This window comes from Myotis brandtii, unplaced genomic scaffold (genome assembly GCF_000412655.1).
Source record: "Myotis brandtii unplaced genomic scaffold, ASM41265v1 scaffold1338, whole genome shotgun sequence".
Taxonomy (NCBI): domain Eukaryota; kingdom Metazoa; phylum Chordata; class Mammalia; order Chiroptera; family Vespertilionidae; genus Myotis; species Myotis brandtii.
Window position 1 is genome coordinate 747,249 of NW_005354749.1, and position 22,009 is coordinate 769,257.

At 54.5% G+C, this 22,009-nt stretch overlaps 2 protein-coding genes across 4 annotated transcripts in view; one reads left to right on the plus strand and one right to left on the minus strand.

Annotated features, from left to right (window-relative positions):
* The window catches only part of KCNIP1 (Kv channel interacting protein 1), a 259,179-nt gene that overhangs the window by 5,213 nt on the left and 231,957 nt on the right, over positions 1-22,009 (plus strand). The gene's annotated exons all lie outside the window — the stretch shown is intronic.
* KCNMB1 (potassium channel subfamily M regulatory beta subunit 1) lies at positions 12,660-21,762 on the minus strand. 2 transcript variants are annotated; one of them, XM_014534876.1, is made up of 4 exons: positions 21,645-21,762; positions 19,229-19,386; positions 17,444-17,615; positions 12,660-13,471 (listed from the first exon to the last, which is right to left on the minus strand). In XM_014534876.1, exons 2-4 carry the CDS (start codon positions 19,360-19,362, stop codon positions 13,202-13,204), a joined length of 576 nt encoding a protein of 191 aa, XP_014390362.1. In that variant the 5' UTR covers positions 19,363-19,386; positions 21,645-21,762; the 3' UTR covers positions 12,660-13,201. The 2 variants fall into 2 exon arrangements, with proteins under 2 accessions (XP_014390362.1, XP_005860428.1); XM_005860366.2 differs by lacking the exon at positions 21,645-21,762 and adding an exon at positions 21,372-21,624.

The following is a 22,009-nucleotide window of genomic DNA, read 5'->3' on the forward strand; positions in this document are numbered from 1 at the left end:
GATCCGGCCCGTTTGAAATGAATAAAACTAAAAAAAAAAAGACCGTACCCTTTTATGTAATGATGTTTACTTTGAATTTATATTAGTTCACACAAACATTCCATCCATGCTTTTGTTCCGGCCCTCCGGTCCAGTTTAAGAACCCATTGTGGCCCTCGAGTCAAAAAGTTTGCCCACCCCTGTTCTAGAACATTCCCTGCTCCCCTCTCCTGCACGTGCTTTCCTAAGGCCCTACCCCGTGCTGAGATGACATTTGCACCATTCCCCACACCTGGTTCTCTTATCAGGAGCATGACTCTCAGAGCCAGTGCCCCACCCCACCCCCAACTTAGCCAAAGCCCAGCTCCTGACTTAGATGCGCAGTTAAACCAAGGTCTGGGAAACCCGCCTCTTCCTGTGCAACCAGCTCCCCACTCCCTCACAGAGCCCCCAGGGCTGCGGGTGTGCAGCCTGCATTCTGGCCAGGCAGGTTCCTGCCCATGTCCTTCTGCACTTTGGGAACCCATCCGTCACCCCAGGCAGAGATGGCAGAGCCAAAACAAGGAAGGAGGAATCCAGGCCAGGAGAGCTTGTAGCATCATCCTGGCCACCCACGTGGCTGCAGCGTGGGGAGGCGGTGCGGGGGCTGACCTTAGAGATTTATCTCCAGGACGATGCCCTGGAGCCCCCCTCTCCCCTCCCACCCAGGCCCAGGCTGTTTCTCTCTGTGTGAGTCAGGACCTCGGCTTCAGACCCATCCGAGACATGCTGTTCCTCTTGCTTCCTCCTCAACTGCTTGCTATTCAGGATCCTCAAGAAACTGACTTTGAACTTGGGGACGGGCTCTGCCTTTAGGCAGGTTGGGCTGAGTCCCAACTCTGCCTGGTGTCTCCCAGCTGTGTGAGCTTGGGGGAGTTACACAACCTCCGCAAGCCAGGGTTCCTCGCTTTTAGTTGGAGATAATGATATTATCAACTGCCCGAGGTTGTTTTTCCTTTAATGAGAATAATACAAGGAACAGGCTGGCAGCCATCCGGTGCGGTGACCTTGCACTTGCAAGGAGCTGAGGGTGAGGCCCTCCTTAAACATTGCGCCCTCAGCACCTCTCTCCTCTCACCCGGGTCCTGACCCTGGAAGTAAGCATCATAGTCACCGTATTAACCGATGAGGAAGCTGAGCTTTAGTTAAGCCAGGGGGCCCAGCAGGCCCTGCTGTGGCTGAGACCAGATGCACGGTGCTCCGCTGCATGGGGCTGTGGAGATGGCCCTGCAGGCGCTGCTCCCCACCTCGGCACCAGCAGAGACTGCCCCAGTCTCCCCCTCACTTTGTAGGTGGGTTTGTCAAGAGCTGTTGCATCAGCTGAGTCACTTCAGGGCAGCCACCTGTCCTGTGAGGGGCTGGGGCAAATGCCATAACGTGGTGTGGCCTGGGGTAAGGAATGAACTTCATGGGGAAAGGGGCCGTGCCTCAGGCCAAGGTCAGCAAGACAGCCACGTGCATGCTCTTGCAGCTCACATAGGTGCACCAGGGCCGGGCCCCTGCCGGATGCTGAGTGCGTTCTGCACCCACGAGGAACCCCCTTCTAATAGGGAAAGTGTGAGAAGGGGTTTTGTCGGTGGGGAGACAAATACACAGGTTCTGGGTGCCAGGAAGCCTGGAAGTGAACTGACTGTTTACTAGAATTCTCTGGGCAAGCACCGGCCCTGACACTGGGGACCCGGGACCTGTGAGCTGGGACAGTGCACCCCACCTTAGGAGGGTGCCACCCGTCCCAGGAGAGGGGTGCATTCTCCTCTGGAGGGAGAAGCGAGAGTCTCCACCATCCCAGGTCACTCTGGCTCCCTGTCCTGGCCGTGCAAGCGGGCACCGGGGCTGTGTTAGGACAGCCCCACTGCCTGGTGGCTGCCAGAACGTCTGCGTGCTCCTGCCTTGTCATAGGCAGAGCCCTCGATGGCCACAGCCCGGTCCACACTTCCTCTGCATCCAAAGCCAGCGCCGCCAGGGAACGTGCTAGCATGGCTCTCAGTGCCGAGTAGCCCTGATCCCAGCCTACAGGTCTCTCATCCTGGGGCCCCTGTAGCAGGCCCATCTCTCCGTCACCCATTCCGACTGCACCCCAGCTCTCTAGGATCCCGTAATCCCATAGCCAAGAGGACAGAGGAAGGTGAGCCCTCCCCCACTGCCCAGGCTGTCCTCCCTGGGCCCACCGGGCCTCTCCTCCGGATGACCCCGATACCAGGCAGGAATAATTTGTTCAGGGCTGCTTATCTTGGCAGCGCTGCGCAGACATCCTATTAACTTCGGGACCACGGGGGAGCAGCTAGCGTGTCCCAAATTAAAAGTGGCTGGAAATGGGCCCCTCTCACAGGAGGGAGGGCACCGTGGGCTGTGGCACCAAGACGCAGGGTGGAGTAGATCAAGCCAGGTCTTAGTCAGCCTTCAGAGGCCCAGAGGTCCCTGGCTGTGCCAGTGTGACCCTCAGAATTCTAAGGGTGACAGAAGCTTGCCGAGGTCACCCCTCTCACCAGGTCCCGTGTCCCTGGGAGCCTTTGATTCCTGAGTGTGGAAGTGGTTGTGTGAAGTCAGCAGGGAAGGCAGCAGATAAAAACATGGGGAGCCAGACTGCCCTGGGTTCAAATCTTACCATATGCCGGCAGGATCACCTGGGACAAGCCATGTCCCACCTTGTATCTGTGTCCTCTTCTGGAAAATGGGGCCAGTAATTCCCACCACACGGGGCCCCCAGCAGAGTGAGGGAGATGGGGCCTGTGACACTCAGAGTGCCCCACACATACCAGCTGCCCATCGACATCAAGTTCCCACCCTTCTCATCTTCTCACATGACCGAACCTTGGACTGGTCGCCAGGAGGAAGCAGGCAGAGCTGAGGCAGCAGGCTCTGGGTCAGGTCCCCGCCCAGCCCTCCTCTGGGAGCCCTGTTCCTCCAGTTTCCCCACCTCAGTCATTCTCAGCTGCAAGTCCTGAAATCGGGGCCTTGTCCACTGCTGAGACCACCCTTTATACGTAGTGGTTGCTGTGTTTACTGGCCATCCTCCTACCCCCATGAGTACGTGAGCTCTGCATAAGCACTCGTTGGGTGGGGCTTGGTTTTGGTGCCTCAAGCGCCCAATGGATGTTGAATAAATGATGACTGAAGGCTTTGCCCGCCCAGCACCATTCGGTCATGTGGCTGGAACCCCTTTTTGAGGCCTGGTCTTCGCCGGGCTAGTTTGGAGGCCTCCCACTCCCCATTTCCCTGTTCTGAAGTTCTGTGCTGGAGTTGGACAGAGCGACAAGCCAGAATGACCTTGATGAGGTGGGTGGTCAGTGCAAGCAAGACCAAGGGCCTGCACCGCTGGGTAGCTTGGTTGGTTGAGCACTGTCCTGTATACCAAAACAGTTGTGGGTTCAATGATCTGTCAGGGCACATCCTTAGGATGCAGGTTTGATCACCAGTTAGGAAGTGTATGGGAGGCAACCGATCAATGTTTCTCTCTCTCTTTCTCCCTTCCTTTAAAATAAATATATATGATTTAATTAAAAATCAAAACAAGGGCTTGTTCCTCTTGCACTCCATGGGATTGCCCCTCAGGAGCAGGCCCACCTGGCCATCCACTACAGTGGCCAGTGGCCATCTGCACCCCACCAGAAGGGCAGGGGAGGATGCAGGCTCTGGGCCCCCCAGAAGGACAGAGAGCTGGGGAGAGAATCTTTTGGGGAGAGAAAGCAGAGATGAGTAACTGCACGTGGGCAGCAGGCCCACCTGCCCATCCACTACAGTGGCCAGTGGCCGTCTGCACCCCACCAGAAGGGCAGGGAGGATGCAGGCTCTGGGCCCCCCAGGACAGAGAGCTGGGGAGAGGATCTTTTGGGGAGAGAAAGCAGAGATGAGTAACTGCACAGGCTTCCTGAGTCAGGTGGCTAGAAAGGGAAGCCAGGACGCTAGGAAAAGATGCCACGGAAGGGGTTCACCATCACCAGTGACCACCCCCCTCCTCACAGATCCCCAGTCTGGAGGCGGAAGAAGGCTTTCTTTCCATTGGGGTAAAGGTGGCAGGGCCCCGAGCACAAAGCCAGCCGTGGTCCCGTCTGGGTGACGCCATCACATTTCCATTTCATGTTCTTTGTACTACAGAAGCAGCAGCTCTAGACCAGGGCCTGAGTTGAAATCCAAGTCCTCACATTTACTCACTGAGCCAGTGGCTTCCTTCTCTGGGCCTCAGTTTCTTCATCTCTAAAATGAGGGAGTTGCTGATTTCAGGGTTCCCATTCAGCTTTGGGATTATAACATGCAATAACAGTCATTGCAACACTGCAACCCCACGGCTCCGGCTCATGGCTCCACTCATTGCTCCAAGCGCTCTGCCCGTGCGGGCCATCGAATGTGCACAAGGACCCTGGAAGGCGGAGAGCTCTTGTTAACCCCATTGACAAGTGGGAAGACCTGAGCCTGGCCCCAAGCCACACAGCCAGCAAGGGACAGACCAGAACTGGGAGCCGGGCTGTCAGTCTCCAAGTTCTGGCTTTACCCTCCCCATTACCCTCTCCATTTCTGAAACTCAGATCCAGGATAATGAACCATGAAGACCAACGGATACTTTCCCCTTTTCGTTAAAAGGCGACATGCTAGTTTCAGAAACCCAGGTTTTAAGGTCTCCGTTCTGCCTGAAGCAGCACAATTCTGGAGAATTCCCCTGAGACCCCTCCCCTCCACCCCCAGTCTACACCCCAATCCATTCTCCACCGGTCACCCTTTCCAGTCAAACAAAACATATGGAGAACTGGCCCGCCAGCCAAGACTGCAGGAGCGAAGGGAAGGATGCACCCGGCAGCGTGCCCAGTGTGATGTCAGTCTGGCCAATTCTCACTTCTTCCTCGGACTGGGCAGGAATGGGGAGGAAGATGTGAATCTGAGGCCGTTCTGAGAGGCTGAGGTTAGCCTACCCCAATTTTCTGTCTGTAATCTTTTGATTAACCCTGGGCCAGTTTGGGTGGCATTTTTGAAACCATCTGCGCTTGGCAGGCAGCGCCAAGCCCAGGCTTGCTGCTCACTATCTGCAAACGTCAGCTGGGAGCCTGCTGTCACTTGGAGTCGGGATGCTCCTAAGCTACAAGGCACATTGGACTGCAGAACGCTCCTGGCATCCTTGTGCTGATTAACCCTTTCCGTGCCGCGCCAGTCCTGAAAACGCGGCCTGCTGTTCCACGACGAACAGGAAACGCAGGAAACGCAGGATGAATAATAGTTGCCAGTATTCATTGAGGGCTACTGATTGGCTGGGGCTTTGCAAGGATCCCTACCTGCAACCCAGCCCTAGCCCTGTGAGCTGCCTGCTCTTATGATTCCTACCCTGAGGCCAGGAGAGGTTGAATCACTAGCTCGAGGTCACAAAGTCAAGGAACAATCTTACAGTCAAATCCCACAGGACCATCACCCCCTGTTATGGACTGAATTCTGTCCCCTGTCCCCCAACTCATTCCTGATGTGGCTGTATTTGGAGACAAGACCTTGAAAGAGGTCATTAAGGTTAAGTGAGGTCATAAGAGTAGGGCACTGATCCCATGGGACCAGTGTCCTTACAAGAAGAAGAAGGGCCATGGTCAGTTTGGCTCAAAGGATAGAGCGCCAGCCCTGGGACTGAAGAGTCGCAGGTTTGATTCTGGTCAAGGTCAAGGGCATGTACCTTGGTTGCAGGCTCAATCCCCAGCCCAGTCAGGGTGCATGTGAGAGGCAACCAATCGATGTGTCTCTCTCACATTGATGTTTCTCTCTCTGTGTCTCTCTCCCTCTCCCTTCCACTCTCTTAAAATCAATGGGAAAATATCCTCAAGTGAGAATTAACAAAAAAAGGAGGAAGGGACAGCAGGGGAGCACACACATGGAGAAAAGGCCATGTGGGGTCACGGCAAGACGAGCACAGTGGCCGTCTCCAAGCAGAGAGAGGCCTGACCAGGAACCGACGCTGCCAGCACCTTGACCTTGGACGTACAGCCCCCAGCACCGTGAGAAAATAACTGTATGTTGTTTAAGTCACCGGCCGGGGGTATTTTGTCATGGCAGCCCTAGGAAATTAATCCACCCCCGCAAAAATCTACTCTAAGCAGATCACCAGCATGCACACAAAGGCTTTTATTCATGGGTGTCCATCATGGACTTTCGTTACAATAGTGAAAAACTGGAGACGATCTCTAAACGTCAGTGGAAACATAGCAGGTGACATAAACTTTGGTTCACCTATCTGAGGAATAGCATTAAAGCTTTTTAAAATGATTCTGAGGACAGCTTAATGGCATGCAGAAATGCCATTGACAGAACAGTAGGTGGAAAAGCAGGAAACAAGTGTTTGTGACAATGAGGTTCCACCCTGTGAGTAGGTGTGTGCATAGAAAAGCAAAATAGAACAGAAATAAGCTGAAATATCAGCATGGGTTTTAGTTGAGGTTAAGGGTTATTTTTTAAAGTTCTTGACCTGTATTGTCTGCATGGACTGCATTAACCATGTATAGTTCAACATTCACTGAACACGCAGCGATAGTGTTTTTAATTCCTCTCAGTACCTTCAGTAAAAGCTGTGCTTTCCCTGTCGCTATATCACAGCCTGTCCTGTCCGTGTCCGTGCACACCTGGACCGCTAGGCCTGGTTCTCACCGCCTGTGTCCCACTGTCCCAGCCCCAGTCCTGCCTGTCTCCCCCGCCTGCGTGCACACTCTCCACCAGCCACACTGGTGTCCATGTGGCTTCTAATCTAGCCTCATGTTTGAAGTCCCTGAAGCTAACCCTCCAATGGTGCAGAAACATACACACGCACACACATGCACACCACATGCACTCGTGTATGCACACCTGCATGTGCACACACGCACAGGCATAGGCTGTGCTATGAAAAGACTTTAGTTCAAATGCCAGTTCTACAGCCTATGAATTGGGCACTAATGACCTTGGACAAATTGCTTACCTTCTTGGTCTTGCTTTTTCCATCAATAAAATGGGATAAAGAAAATCACAATGTATTTATTCCCTACAGCTCTCTGGAGGGTGGGATGAATGTGTGTGAAGGGCTTGGTGAAGAGTCTGGCACACCTAAGATCACTGTGATCTATCGACATCGTTAGTGTGAAATAGGAAAATCCAGTTCTCAGCCATGCAGTTACTTATGCTAGTCTCCACCCCCGAAGCTACTCAGCCCTGGATGGCCGAGTAGAGTGCTGTGATGTGGGGAGCTTTTGCTCACTTATTCTCTCTCTGCCACTGGCCTGGGAGCAGCCAGAGTACAGTGCCGGGTCCCGCCAGTGTCCATGTCACCAGGGCCTGGCACAGAGAAGGCAACCAGTAAGCGCACGAAACCCAAAATAAGAAACTTAAAGGGTTCAAGAGGAGCTTTAAAGAAAGTTGCCAGTGTCCATGTCTCCAGGGCCTGGCACAGAGAAGGCAACCAGTAAGCGTACCTGTGTCCCACAATGAGAAACCCAAAATGAGAAACTTAAAGGGTTCAAGAGGAGCTTTAAAGAAAGTTCTCATCAGCCCTAGCCAGTTTGGCTCAGTGGATAGAGCGTCGGCCTGCAGACCAAAGGGTCCTGGGTTCAATTCTGATCAAGGGCACATACCTCACTTGCAGGCTCCTCCCTGGCCTGGGCCCTGGTCAGGGCTCTTCCAAGCGGCAACCAATCGATGTGTTTCTCTCACATTGATGTTTCTCTCTGTCTTTCCCTCTCTCCTCCACTCTCTAAAAACCAATGGAACAATATCCTCAGGTGAGGATTAAGAATAAAAAGAAAGTTCTCATCAGATACAAGCTCATAATTTCGCTGACGCAGCCACTCTATTCCACGGGCTTCCTGAGATGAGGCATCACCTTGATGAATTAGCTGTGGATATAGGCATCCTGCAGTCGGCGTTGGCATGCAATTTAATTTCCAATCAAGCCTGACTTTTGGGCAGAGGGACCTGCCTGCCTCACGCTGGGAGGGTCATTCCGGCCAGACCTATTGTCCCTGATGATGGTTCTCCTGGGATGGGCATTCTGAAGGAAACTGGCCCTTTGACCCTTTGCTGGTTCAGCCGGGTGGGAATGTGGCCCCTGTGACAGCTACTGCTTTCCCTAAGCAACTGTTTATACAAATAGATTCAAGAAAGTTCAAATCGAAGTCTAACAGTCTGTCTGAGGCAGGAATTTTCTGAGAGGGAATCAGCTAAAAATGGATTGAGAGGGAGAGAGGCCAGATGGTCAATGAGGCTCACAAGAAAGAGAAGGGGGAAGTTGCTAGAGAGAAGAAGGGGCGGCAGGAAGTTGTCTGAGCTCAAACAGGGAAGAATCAGGATGATCCGAGGAAGGAGACACGTTTTCTCAGAAAGAATGAACATTTGTGGAGCATCTTTAAGTACCAGACACTGAGCTGCGTGCTTCGCATGCCTTATAGCAACGACTCATCTCAAGTGCCCCATGAAACAAGCGATGTTACAGCCATTTACCAGTTGAGGAAACTGAGACTCAGAGACATGAAATAAACTGGCCCAGGTCATCGACAAGCTGGACTCCAGCTCTTGCTTTTCTGAGCTTTCCTCTCTGCAGGTCCCTTGTCTGAAGGAAATACAAGCATATAGTTTAGGGTCATAAGAATAAGGTCATATTCAGCTGAAACTTACCTCCCCAAAAATGCAAATTTAAGAAAAAAGCATCTAAAACATGTTCTGGGAATGACAGTAACCGATGGCTGAGTCAGCGTGGGGCAAATGGTCTGATGGCAGGACAACCAAATCCCGCTTCTTAGGGGTTTCTGTATGGGATCCTGCAGCAGTGGGATCTGAGAACTGGGCATCATGGCCCAGCGTGGCTTAGAGGCCCGAGGGGGTCGGGAGCTCCTCAGGGAACTCTGGCTACTCCCGATCAATGAACTTCTGGCTTCAGGGAATTTCAATCCCAGGGTTGAAAAGAAACAGCCGAGGGCCTACAAAACGGTGGCTAAAGACACATGGATACAGAGTCATAGAAAAATTAGAGACCAAGAAGGTGTCACGTGGCCTGATTTTTATTAATGATAGTGAGAGAACACCCCAAAGCTGTTTGTAAATGAGCTTGCTGTCAACTCCTGGACAAATTCTAGAGTAGGGGGGAGGGGGGCAGGGCTGAGAAAAGTCCTGTCAGACCAGCCTCTGTTCTGTTTTTAATAGGGGCCATTTCAGGGACTGCCTGGCCGTGGTGTGCCTGAGTTCCTGCGGGGGTCCGTGGCTGTGGGCTGAGTGATCATGGAATCAGGCACATGGAGCTGATGCATGTCCTTGTCTGCCTTGGCCGTGCCCAGTTAGAACCTTTACAGGGCTTTTGCGGACATGTGTGTTTGGGCTTCACCCACATCTGCTGACTCTTCAGAGGGAGCCCCCGGGAGCCTGGGCCCTGTGGGAAGGTACATGACAGCGTGCAACAGGCTCTCAGCCCTAACCTCGCCCTGCTTGGCATCTTCCATGTTTGACGTGGGGCAGAGGCAAGGGGTGGGAATCACAGTGGTTAGAGAGTAGAGTCTGAAGCTAAGCTATCCAGGTATGGATCCTGCTATTTACTAACTTCTAACCTGCCACAAGTTAAATCCCTCCTGTGTCTCTCGTCTCATCTGTAAAGAGGAGATAGTAATAGCAACCCAAAGGATATCGTGCTGCGTGAGTAAAAGCGTAGCCCAGATTCTGGCCTACAGGGGCCAAGAAAACGTTAACTCTCGTTACTATTAGAGATGACCGATGCTTGTACAGGGAGCGATTCGCTAAACACATCCCCAAATGGAAGCGACCTCCTGGCACAGGGAGTCATTCATCTAAAGGGATGTTAATACAGGTTGTCACTGCAGGGGAATGTTGTAGGGAGGGTTCAAGCACCAGATTAGAAAGTGGATTTGGGGAGAGGAGGACATCCTTTCAATAAGTCACAAGAATGAAGATTTTATGAATATAAACTTGCATGGAGTAGGTTCTTCACTGTGAGGAAGGAAGACCTTAATAATGGTCGGGAGGGGTGGGAGGGAGAGAGGCAAGAAGATGGAATGCTCCCTGAAGACAGGCAGTGACTCCGTCCTCTCTGCCCCTCCCCATCCCCTTGCCTCTGACCTCCAGCAGGTGCCTGAGTTCCAGGGGAGGGACATGGGAGTGCGAGCCAGGCACACCTCTCCAGGCGTGAGCCACTGGCCCACCAGAGGAAAAGCAAAAACAGTGCAAGCACGAGATCTCATTAACAGGGTGATCTATTCAGAACCAATGAGCGCTCTCTGCTCCCAGACACCGTTATTCCCAAAAACATTCTCCTCGGTGTGTCATTCCCTCCCGCTTACATGCCCGTTATTTCACGCTGGTCCTGCTCACGAAGTTCTGCAAGCAGCAGGCAGGTGTGGATTTGATAGCAGTGGGCCAATCGCTATTGACAGGACGGGGGCATTTGTCTCGAGGGAATGAAGGTCATGGTTAATAGTGCAGGGGCAGTGGGGCCTGGCCCTCCAGGCACTACATTTTCTAGAGGATGCGGCCTTTCCCCTGCAGGGGCTGCTTGGGTATGCTGAGTTGCTGTGTATTGTAGCCCCACGTGCAGGTGCATGGAACCCACTTACAGAGGAGCCCCTACATGTGAGACTCGTGTGGGGGCTTCTTTTTCTTGTTTATTTGTTAAAATTAAACTTACATTTTGGAGATAATTGCAGGGTCACATGGGGCTGTAAGAAATTACACCAAGAGATGCTATGTACCCTTTACCTAATTTCCCCGATGGCAACATCGTGCAGAAAGCTAATATGGCAGCACAACTGGGACTTCATTGAAAGAGCGGGAGGAGCTTGAAACTGCCCTGAGCCCGGAGGAAGCGCCTGGGGGATGGGGTGCTGCCTCCCCTGGGGAGGGTGTCCGCGGATAAGACCGTGGAGCTGGGTCAGGGCCCCCTGCCTGGAAGTGGCAGGTGCTGGTGGATTCCGGATGCCCGCCTCTCAGATCCCTGACCTGCAGGAGGGCCCGCTGGGTTGCAGGGCTGCACACTGTTCCAGACCTGGGCACGGGGGCGGCGGGGGCTGCATCCCTGAGCCCTTCAGCTGAGAGGCCAGGCGCTGGAATCAGTGAGCTCGGGGCTTAATTCCCAGCTCCTCACTTGCTGTATGGATGGCTACACTTGCCTAGTGGCCAGTGACCTCCTAGAGCAGGGGTGGGCAAACTTTTTGACTCGAGGGCCACAATGGGTTCTTAAACTGGACCGGAGGGCCGGAACAAAAGCATGGATGGAGTGTTTGTGTGAACTAATATAAATTCAAAGTAAACATCATCACATAAAAGGGTACGGTCTTTTTTTTTTTAGTTTTATTCATTTCAAACGGGCCGGATCCGGCCCGCGGGCCGTAGTTTGCCCACGGCTGTCCTAGAGCCTTCGTTCTGCATAGTATCTTATATAGCACTCACTGTGTGTCAGTCACTCTTCTAGGAACACTATATAATAAGTCATTTAATACCAACAGTCCTACAGGGAGATATTATTATTAGTTCCCATTTTGCAAATGAGAAAATTGAGGTACAGAGAGGCAAAGTTATTTGCCCCAAGTCACCCAGCTAGCGAATGGCAGGGTTGGGCATTTGAATGCAGGCGTTCACTTCACAAGTCCTCGTACGTGACCACTGTCCTGTATTTCTCCTCCTCTCTGATGGATTCAGTAGCACCTCGCTGAATTCTTACAAGGCACACTGCTTGGCACAGTGCCTGGGATATCATAAAGAAGCACCTAAAATGCTAGTTGACCTTATTGTTGGTATAATTTCTTCTGGAAGTTTCTGAGTATTTATCACTTATTGTCATTAACAATAGCCTCCTTCCTGGCCACCTACTATGTGCCAGGCCCTTATTCAGCCCTCTCAGTTTCCCCGAGGGAGAGGTCTGTCTTTTAAAGACAGAGCAGCCCAGCATCGGAGAGATGAAGCCTGGCAGCGGCAGGGACGTGACTCACTCTGAGGCTGCGTCTGGAATCGCCGCTCCAGGAGCAGCTTCAAGGGCACCGGCCTGACCTTGCACTCAGCTCAGGACTTGCCCTGCCCAGGAGTCATGTATCCATTCCCAACAGCACGGGGATGGGGGCCTGGTTCCCACACATGAGCACATGTCAGAACTCCCAGCAGCCTCTGCTCTGACCCCACCGATGCCAGCACACCACACCCCCTTGGGGGCTCTGACAGGATGGGGGGCTGAGGACGTGCATTTCTCGAGAGTCTGCCCAGAATGCTGGCACCGTGGTCCGGGGGCTGGCTTCGAGGACCACTGCCCTCGTGCGGGAAGGCGGATGCAGGAGTGATGGTGGAGGTGGCGGCTGCCTCCAGTGTTGCCCTTTGCAACCGAGAAAGGTTTTCCCAGCGGGGCCAGTGCCCTTGCGTTTCCCCGCAGGGTAAACCCCCATCTGGGCGGGTATCTCCCTCCATGGAGGGCCCTTACGCTTGCCTGTTCTCAAAAGTCTCCTCTGATGGGGGCCCAACCCCCGCCTCGGCCCACTTCACCTGTTTGGTGATGGAGGCTCAAATTTTCCCCCAAATAACATGTACTATTGCTTTTCTGGTTAAAAACAAACAACAAAACCAAACCTTCCTATTGCTGAAAATTTAGAAAAGTACCAAACATTAAAAAGGGGGATAAAGGAAGACAGTTCACATTAACCACCACCTCACTGTCAGTATTTTGATGCATTTTCGTATATTTCCTTGTAGCCCCATTGTTCTTTGTGTACTTGCTAACATTAGAGTAAAAATGTGTAAGGCACTCAGAGTCCTGAAAACAAGAGAGGCTCTAACTGTGCTCTCTGCACGCGCCGCTGTTTTCATTATGAAATTCACAAAGGAGCCGGGGTTTGCTGAGGACAGCGTTTTGGACAGCACGGGCAGGCCTTTGAGTCAGCGGCGAGAACACGGCGCAGAGGTCAGAACCGTCGTCATCTGTGGGGTGGCGGGTGGCTCAGCCAGAAATGGGTTGGAGTCCGTGGAGGGGGGACAGGGAATGGAGAGCTGTAAGTGGCTGGCCTGTGCTCCCCGAGGCACTGGGGAGCCATTGCCCATTCTTGAGCAGGAAAGGACTTAAACAGAGGCCACATGTGCTGTGGAAGACTGACTGAGTGGATTGGGAGGGAGAGTGGGAAGACAGAGGGAAGAGGCATGGATACACAAAGGGGTACAGCCCAGGGCCCCCCCAGCCCCCTGCGACCTGAGCAGTGTTGTGATGTGCACGGGTCTACTTCTGAGCCGCCAGGATGGAGAGGGACTGGTTGATCTTCACCATGACGATGATGAGGAGGCCTCCGGTCAGCAGGAAGGTGGGCCAGAAGAGGGAGAACAGGAGGGTCTGGGGCCCGTAGAGGCGCCGGTACAGGACCCTGGTCTCATTCTCCCGCGTGGTCGAGAAGCAGTAGAAAACCCGGTGCTCGTGGAAATTGTCTCTGACTTTCTCCACGTCGGCCCGGGCCAGCTGGTAGTTGTCCAGGCTGCTTGGGATGTAGGAGCACTGCGGGGAGAAGCAGGAGTTCCTTTGGAGTGGGAGTCCCCATCTCTTAGCACCTAGAGATGAGTGGCTGGCCAGGAGTGAAGAACAATGCCAGCGTTGGAGTCAGGCCCCTGGGGCGGGGGGGAGAGCCAGAACTATCTAAGGCAGGGGTCCTCAAACTTTTTAAACAGGGGGCCAGTTCACTGTCCCTCAGACCGTTGGAGGGCCGGACTATAGTTTAAAAAAAAAACTATGAACAAATTCCTATGCACACTGCACATATCTTATTTTGAAGTAAAAAAACAAAACGGGAACAAATACAATATTTGTATTTGCATGTGGCCCGCGGGCCGTAGTTTGAGGACCCCTGATCTAAGGCTACAGGGTGCCCTCACAGTGTCATCTGTGAGCACGGTGGCCCTGCGGCTGCTCAGGGCCCAGCTGGAGTCCTGGCTCTGCTTCCAATCACTCACCCTTTCTGAGCCTTGATAGCTTCATCTCTTAAATGGGTTGAAAGCAATATCTTTTCCAACGATGTTATTAAAGGAGGACTTCAAGCTTCGCTAAGGAGACCAATGAGAGGCAGTGAGTGACAGGCACAGTGGCTCTGCATTTGGATTCAGGCCAGAGGTCACATGCTCGGGTACCTGTAGGGCTCACACAGGGATGCCCACAAGTGACGTGGTGAGAGAATAAGAAGGCAGGTGCCACCTTGCCTGTGTGCCATAGAGAACTGTCACGGATTCGTGGGGCCTGGTGACAGGAGGCAGCCAGATGCACCCCGACTGGGCAGTCATCACTCCATCTGGGGAGGGGTCACCATGGGATCCAGAAGAACTATTGCAGCCAGGCCTCCGACATGTCACGAGAAGCCAGAAAACCAGCGTTTAATGTGAACTCTCACATTCTGCAAATATTGGCAACAGTTCACATTGAACACCCTCTGTGGTCTCGCCCTGTGTGAGCCAAATTAAAGGTGCTGGCCAGCCAGTATTAGACGCTGGAATGCGGAGGGGAGGAAGGGTGTGTCCAGAGGAGCGTTGTGCACACGAGTGTGGCACACATTCAGTTCTGACACTGACTGTTGTTCTGAGGAGCCTCTGGCCTGGTCAGATGAGGTGCAGCTGGAAAGCTCTGCAGAGGAGTGCAAGGCAGGGACCCTGGTTCTAGCTCTGCTCTGTGCCGGGAGGTCTGGGTATTGTTTATGGGAGCCTGTGGGAGATGTTCTGCAAGTGAGGGTACCCCCTCCCCTCCAGCAGACCCCTGGAGGGCTGGCCCTCTGAATCACCAAGGGTGGGGCCCAGGAATCAAGTGATTCCTTCATTTTCAAAAGTTTGAGACCACTGGGCTAGAGGAATTGTGTCCAAGATCAACGATGTGTAAACTATTGAGCCAGCTTCTCCCCAGCCTCGGTTACTCCCTGGATTTGAATGAGGCCCTGACCTCACAGCTGCTGACCCTGACAGTGCTCAGTCCAGCAGAATGAAGGATGGTTGCATCAGAGTTCTGGCAGCCTGGGAAGTGGGGGAGCTGCATCCAGAAGTAGGTCACCAGCCAGCCAGCCAGCCAGCCAGGGAGCAGCTGAGGCTGGGGAGAAACTGGCTCCTGGGGAATCTGGCATGCAGAGTTGTTGGGCACCTCAAGGTCCCAGGAGCAGATGGATTCAGAATCCTGAACTGAGAGGGCCCAGCTCAAGTCTCCCCAGTGTTTCTGACTGTGACGCTGGGTATCCTAGCTCACTGAGTGACGTGTGGCTGTGGAGCCAGACAGGCTTGGGTTCAACTACCAATTCCAAATTGTGTGACCTTGGCAAGTGCCATAACTTCTCTGAGCCTTGTAAACTGGGTTTGTGAGGGTGCCTGCCTAGTTGACTTGTTGTGGGGATTAGAAGAGAGGATGCATATAAACACTTCACACAAACACATAGTAAGTGCTCAATAAATGGGAGATGCTGTTATTATTAACTAGTGGCCCTGCGCACGAATCTGCGTGCGAGTAGCTTGCTGCCACTTGCCTCAGCTGGCCGCCCCGCCCACCGCTGCTCATAGCTCTCCACCACACTTAGCTGGCTGCCCTGCCCTCCTGTAGCTCTCTGCTGCTTGTAGCTCACTGCCCCACCCTCCTGCTGATTGGTCGTTACACGTCATTGCGTGACAACCATTTGCATATTACCTCTTTATTGGATAATGATATTGGGACTTAACCATGATATTGCAAAGATAGCTCCTCCTTTCCCTTCTTAGAGAAGGGCCTTTCACGCAGCACCCAGCTGGCCTGCTGCACCAGCCCCTTGCACCCCAGAGCTGAATGAAGTAGAGGGGCAGCTGGCCCTTTGACCCAGCTGAGTGGCAAAAACATGAAGGTACTTCCCCTGCCCCACATGCTAGCAGCCTGCCATTAGCAACTGCTCCTGGTCATGCCTGGGTACGATGGGAGAGAAGACAGAACAGCCGGTGGCTGCCTTCCAGAGCCAGACATGCCGCTGGCAGTTCATCTCAGGGGACAGTCTGGCCTCCTGTCCCTCTGAGCTGACAACCGTAGCATCAGGGAGGCGGCCTGCAAGCCAGCCTGCGCCCAATCCCTGTCACACCATGATCGTGCCTGTCTGCCTTTGAAACTGTGCTGCTTGCTTCTTAGGATAAGTCAGGGGCCATTGAATACCAAGAGAGGCAGGCGTCCTGGTAGGAGCCGATTCAGGGGCTTTGGGGATTCTTCCTCCATCTGGCGGGGCTGAGTAGTGCACTGGAGTGACGGCAGAACAGTCAGGTGACCTTGCACTGTCCACACCCACTTCTCCATGACCCCCAACCCCCAATACTGTCCGTAATCCCACTGTCCCCCCAGACACTCTGCCCCTTCCCATCCTATCAGCCACCAAAGTCTGACTGTCAGCATCCACCCTGCTTCAGGTCCAATCTTCCTCCCGGCTGTTTGCTGTGGCCCCACCCCTCTGCCCAGTCACGGACCGGCACACTCCTCTGCTCCTCTCTGATCATGCTCCCTGGACCCCAAGCCCTGGAAAGACTCTAGGTTGCTCACAACAGGAATTCTCTACCTTTGAACCACCTGGAGAGCCCAGACGCTGCATCCATTGGTCAGGAGTGGGAGCCTGGTTTTGCTGTCCTCCCTTCCGGCCTTCTCCTGTGCCCTGCCCTTGACCTGTGTTCCCCTCCATGTTTCTGTGGCCCTTGTGCCTGCCTGATATTTAAATACCTAACCCAAATGCCTGGCACCCTCGCCTGCCTCACTGGTGGCTGGAAAGCGTCCCTCCCTCCTCTAATCCCACAATGTCCTCCCTTCCTCTCTATGGCACGGCTCCCTCCCACCAGGATTATTTCCTGCCTGAGCCTCTCCTCTTGAGTCTTAAGCCCCTAACACAGGACGTGCCCAATGACTGTTGAATGATAGAGGGAGCAAATGAGCAAATGAATATGGGCCGACTTGTATTTCCTTTAGGGAGGGCTACCATGTGGATTTGGGGGCAGGAGGGATGTTGGGAGGCAGTGATAAGAAAATATCCCAAGTGTTGCCTTTGCACCAGCCCTGGACCTCAGCTTCCTAGGGTAAGGGATGCATAGAGGTTCCCTCGGGGGGTCAGCTCTGGGCCTGGCCTTTCATTTGACTTACAGAATGAAATACTAACACCAGCGGCCACTTCTTTATGCGTGCGTGCTATGCACCCGACATGGAGGTTGGCACATTAGATCCAGTGCTCTTTGCACAAGAGCAATTCAGCAAAGGTGTAAACTGAGGTACAGAGGGGCTAAGTCAGCCGCCCCGGGTCACACAGCCAGTTAGTGGCACAGCAGGGATTCACACCGAGGTCTGTGAAGAGCAAGGTCTGGCTGGAACTCATGCCAGCTACGGTCCCTGGCCAAGGAGGTCATCTTTCTCAGCCCCCACTCTCCAGGGAGGAGCTAGGGAGACAGTTAGGGACAGGCCCTCACACCTGCCAGGGGTACGGGGACAGGTACCCATCCCCCCAGTTAGTACCTGCTGGTTCTGGTCCCAAGTGTCCTCCGTGTGGTACAGCACGGCCCAGCGGCCCACGGCGGACACGTTGACCCACAGGCACGGGTACTGGGCCACCTTCCTGCCCTCCAGCTCCTCCTGGTCCCTGATGTTGGTCTCAATCAGGTGGCACGTGGATTCCTGGGTCCACACGCTGGAGAGATCACACACACGCACACATTTCAGAACCCGTGTGGCCCAGAGCACCCTGACTGAACCCCTTGGAGAGACCCAGGGCCTGGACTTGCATCATCCCACGAGCACCCAGCACTGAAGGAGCATGACCCAGGGTCCTTGGGCCCAGGGGAGGACACAGAATCCGAATGTCAATGCCGATGGCCTCTTGGACCTCATCCACATAATGGTCTTCAAAACCCAGGGGAACTTTGATGAAGATTCCCACATCCAAGCCACACCCCAGAACGGGTGCATGAGGCCCAGGCCCTGGTTGTTTTAAAAAGGGCAGGCACATCATCTTCATCCCCCGAGATGGAAGAGAAGCTCAGAAACGTTGACTTTTCCGAGGCTGCACAGGACCTGAAGTCAGGTCTGGGTGGCTTCAGAATCGGTGCCCTTTCCCCTAAAAAGCAGAGGTGAAGGAGGGTTTGATCTGTGCCAGGTGGGGAGGGCGGTGGGGATCGAGCTTAACCTGAGGGTGCCGTGTTGGAGGTGCATGGCTGCTCTGAGCGGCCCGGTGCCAGCCCGGAATCTCTCCAGGGTGTCAAAAGGGAGAAAGGAGCCAACCCCGGAGCGGCTAACAGACTCATCAACACATCAGCAGCAAAGCAACTGTGACTTCTCCCCCCTTCATCAGGTGAGGGGCTGGCAGGAGTGGGACTGGCACATGCCCAAGGCAAGGGGCTGAGACTTGGACTAAGAACAGGCCGGGAGGACTGAGTGTGTTTGTTCCAGATAGAGCTGGATCAGGAAAGGGTGCCGTGTTGGAGGTGCATGGCTGCTCTGAGCGGCCCGGTGCCAGCCCGGAATCTCTCCAGGGTGTCAAAAGGGAGAAAGGAGCCAACCCCGGAGCGGCTAACAGACTCATCAACACATCAGCAGCAAAGCAACTGTGACTTCTCCCCCCTTCATCAGGTGAGGGGCTGGCAGGAGTGGGACTGGCACATGCCCAAGGCAAGGGGCTGAGACTTGGACTAAGAACAGGCCGGGAGGACTGAGTGTGTTTGTTCCAGATAGAGCTGGATCAGGAACGTCACCGCTCTCCCTTCAAAAGCTCACGTGGCTGACATGTCAGGGAGCAAGGGCATGGAACATTCTCCGAGATCCAGAGCAGAGCTCCGGGGAAGCGGGTTTTGGCTCAACGTAGACAGGTCCTACTTATCAGAAAGTGGGTGTGCACAGCGAGGTAGTGAGCTCCCCGTCACTTGAGATATTCCACAGGAGGCTAGATACCCACTGACCCACTGACCAGGAGGCTTCAGACGGGGAGTCACACTGTGCAGATGGGGTACACGGTTCTGTGACTGGCGCCTCCTGGGATGAAACTCACTGGAGCATTTGTTCTGACCCTTTGATGTTTCCCGTGGAAAGGCCTCCTGTGTGTTACCTCCAAGTCCCAGGATCCCAGACCAGCAGGGACCAGTCCGGCCTTCCCTCCACCCTCCCTGCATTGGAATCCTTGACCCTATGAATGAGGATTCCTGCTGGCGTGAGGGTCCCGGGGAAGGGTAGGAAGAAGTCTGGGGTTCCTCACAGACCAGACCTTAGGGGAGCGGCTGGAGGCTGGGGACAGGCCAGGCGGGTGCGTACCTTTTCTGGTAGAGGGGCAGCATGGTCGTGCCCAGGATGTAGTAGGCGATGACGGCACACACCACCATGGCCACGCCCAGGCAAAGGGCTCGAGTCTCTCCCCGCTTCTGGGCCATCACCAGCTTCTTCCCCATGTCCGCTGGGGACAGCAGTCATTGCTAAGGCCACAGAGACACATAGACATGAGCAGCACAGGTGACAATTAATCCACAGAGGGGAAGACAGGTGAGAGGGAAGGGGTCTCCAATATTAATATCGCCCCTATTTGTATATGGAGCCTTTCAATGTCAGATGGTTCTTTTGGACCCCAGTAAGCCTCCCAGCAGCTCTGACAGGCGATGTTATTAACCCCCTTCTACAGGTGAACGACCTGTGGCTCAGAGAGGTAAAGTGACCTGCCCAAGGTCACAGTGTGCGGTCGGCTCAATAGTGACCCCAAGATGCCCAGGTTCTCGGCCCTGGAATCTGGGATTGTTAATTAACATGGCAGAGACTTTAAGGAGCTTGAGATCATCCACATGGGTTATCCATGTAGACCCACAACGTCCTTACAGGAGGAGGCAGGCGGAGACTAGACTCAGAAGAGAAGGTCATGTGACCAGGGAGGCAGAGACTGGAGTGATGCCACACATGCCAGGGATTGCGGACAGCCCCCCCCCCTCCCCCCCGACAGCCAGAGGAGGCGAGGAACCTCTGGAGGGAGTGCAGCGCTGGTGACGCCGTGATCACAGCCTTGCCAACATCTTGCCAATTTGGGGCTTCTGGCCTCCAGAACCCTGTGCTAGTAGATGTCTGTCGTCGTGGCCGTTTGTGAAGGCGCAATAGGAAACTGGCACGGGAGATACACTAGTTCCTCGAGCAGCAGGGGCGGGACATCCTAGGACGCTGTCCGAGAAACCCGGGGCCTTCACAGTTCTGCCCGCCAGCCCCACAGCAGGGCCCAGCCGGGGCAGCAGGCAGAGGACCCAGCAGGCAGCCACAGGCACTGGGGGCAGCTTGAGGTTCCTCCTGTGAGGCCACCTCCCTCTTCAAGTGAGGGCAGAGGCCTTCAGTGGCTGCAGCAACTGCTCTCTCTTCTGGGGGCTTGAGCCACCCGGGGCGAAGCAGAATGCGGGGTGGGAGTAGCTGGCACCTCTCCTCTTTCCTCCTCACTTTCCTTCTGGGCATCTGCCTCACCCGGTGCAAGCAGAGGCCCTCCCCCTCCCCCCGCCCCCGCCCCGGGCCCCTGCACACCCTCCAGGGGTGTGACTGTCACCTGTAAGTCACCTGGCACGTCACCTGGCACCTGACAGCTGCCGGCTTCTGTCCCTTATGGGGTTCCCATCTGTTCTGTGACTTGCCCCATTAGCCTTTGGGTACATTTCCTTGTTGTTTTGTTGGTTTAGGGTAACCATAGTTCATTTCTACCAAAGTTACCAGGGGCACAGGGCCCTCTCTCTGTAATCCCCTGCTTTGGGGAAAATTTCAGCCGGATATCAGGAAGAACTGTATTTTCCCTGCCAGGTCTCTAAAGTAATAAACAGGTTATTTTTTATGCATTAGTGAGTGTCCAGGAGAGAGACATTGGTCCAAAGGGATTTTCAGCAAAGCACTTTATTTTCCACTTAGGCTTCCCTCCCAAGTATTGACTGTTTCAAGTGTCCCCTTCTCCCCTCCCTCCCCCCACTCCTCCCCCACTGTCCTAAAGAGAAGATCCTGGGATCCAGCACCAAGGATATATAACCTTGGCACTGCCTCCAAGATGACTGACAGGGATGACACCCAATGGCAAGTTTTCCTCCCTCATCTGGGGCACAGAGAAGTGGGGTTCCCCTACATTCTAACAGAGACATTACAGTGTCGCAGGGAGTACGTTTTCCTGGGCTGACCTCTGGGCAGCAGCTCTCTCTCCGGCTGCATTGGCAGCTGGGACCTGAGGGCCAGGGCTCTGCCCCCCACCTCCCAGCTGAAGTTCAGATGCCAGCAGTTCCGGTCCCCAGTGGCACCCACGTCTGCCCCTCTGGACCCCGAACCCCGGTGCACAGCCCCCGAAGAAGGGCGTTCCCACTGCCGGCTCCCTCCAAAGCCCTCCCCTCCCCTCCTGTCCAGCCCGTGCTTTGGAGAAACTCGCCCCAAGTGCTCGGGGCGGGCGCGCAGTACTCACAGTCTCCGGGCGCCCTGGAGTCTTCAGTAGGCAGGCACTTTCTATCTGCCCGGCCCCCAGCCCCCGCCCCAAAAAGCGGCGCCTGAGCTCCAGCAGGAAGCTGGGGCTGCCAGCCGTCTCTGTTTCCAGGGAAGCGGCCTTTGGTCCCCATCTGGGATTAGCCTCCATGCCCAAACATGGTCAAGTCTGAGCGCACAGCCCGGGACACACACTCAGAGCAGGTACCAGCCCGCAGGAGGACGGAGGGTGGCAGCTGCTACCCAGGCCCCGCACCTGCATTTCCCAGAGTCCCCTGGGAAAGGGGTATTAACAGCAGCACAGGGCAAGATGGGAAGCCAGGAAAGACTGTCCTGGTGTGTTTGGAAAACACTTCTTCCCTCAGTCTCTCTGAGCTGGTGCAGTGGCTGACAAGCCCCGAATGGGACATGGTTTTCCTTTAGTTGACGTGGGGGAGAAGGAGGAGTTGAAGCTGGAGTGGGGCGGGGCTTGTCAGCCACTGGGGGGCTGGCATGTCGGCCGGACCAGCCAAGCCCTCCTTTCTCTGGCATGTGCATGCCCTGTGGCCCTGGGCAAGTTATGGCACCTCTCTGAGCCTCTGCTTTCTCATCTGTGCTGTTGGGGTTTTGTAAACTCACTTT

What these genes read in the sequence shown, in the direction of transcription:
- KCNMB1 (XM_014534876.1), bottom strand. Translation starts at nt 19,362, where the DNA reads ATGGGGAAGAAGCTGGTGATGGCCCAGAAGCGGGGAGAGACTCGAGCC. An exon ending in CTGCCCCTCTACCAGAAAAG is followed by an intron (nt 17,616 to 19,228) that starts GTACGCACCCGC and finishes TGATCTCTCCAG; the next exon opens with CGTGTGGACCCAGGAATCCA. An exon ending in CTTGGGACCAGAACCAGCAG is followed by an intron (nt 13,472 to 17,443) that starts GTACTAACTGGG and finishes TTCTCCCCGCAG; the next exon opens with TGCTCCTACATCCCAAGCAG.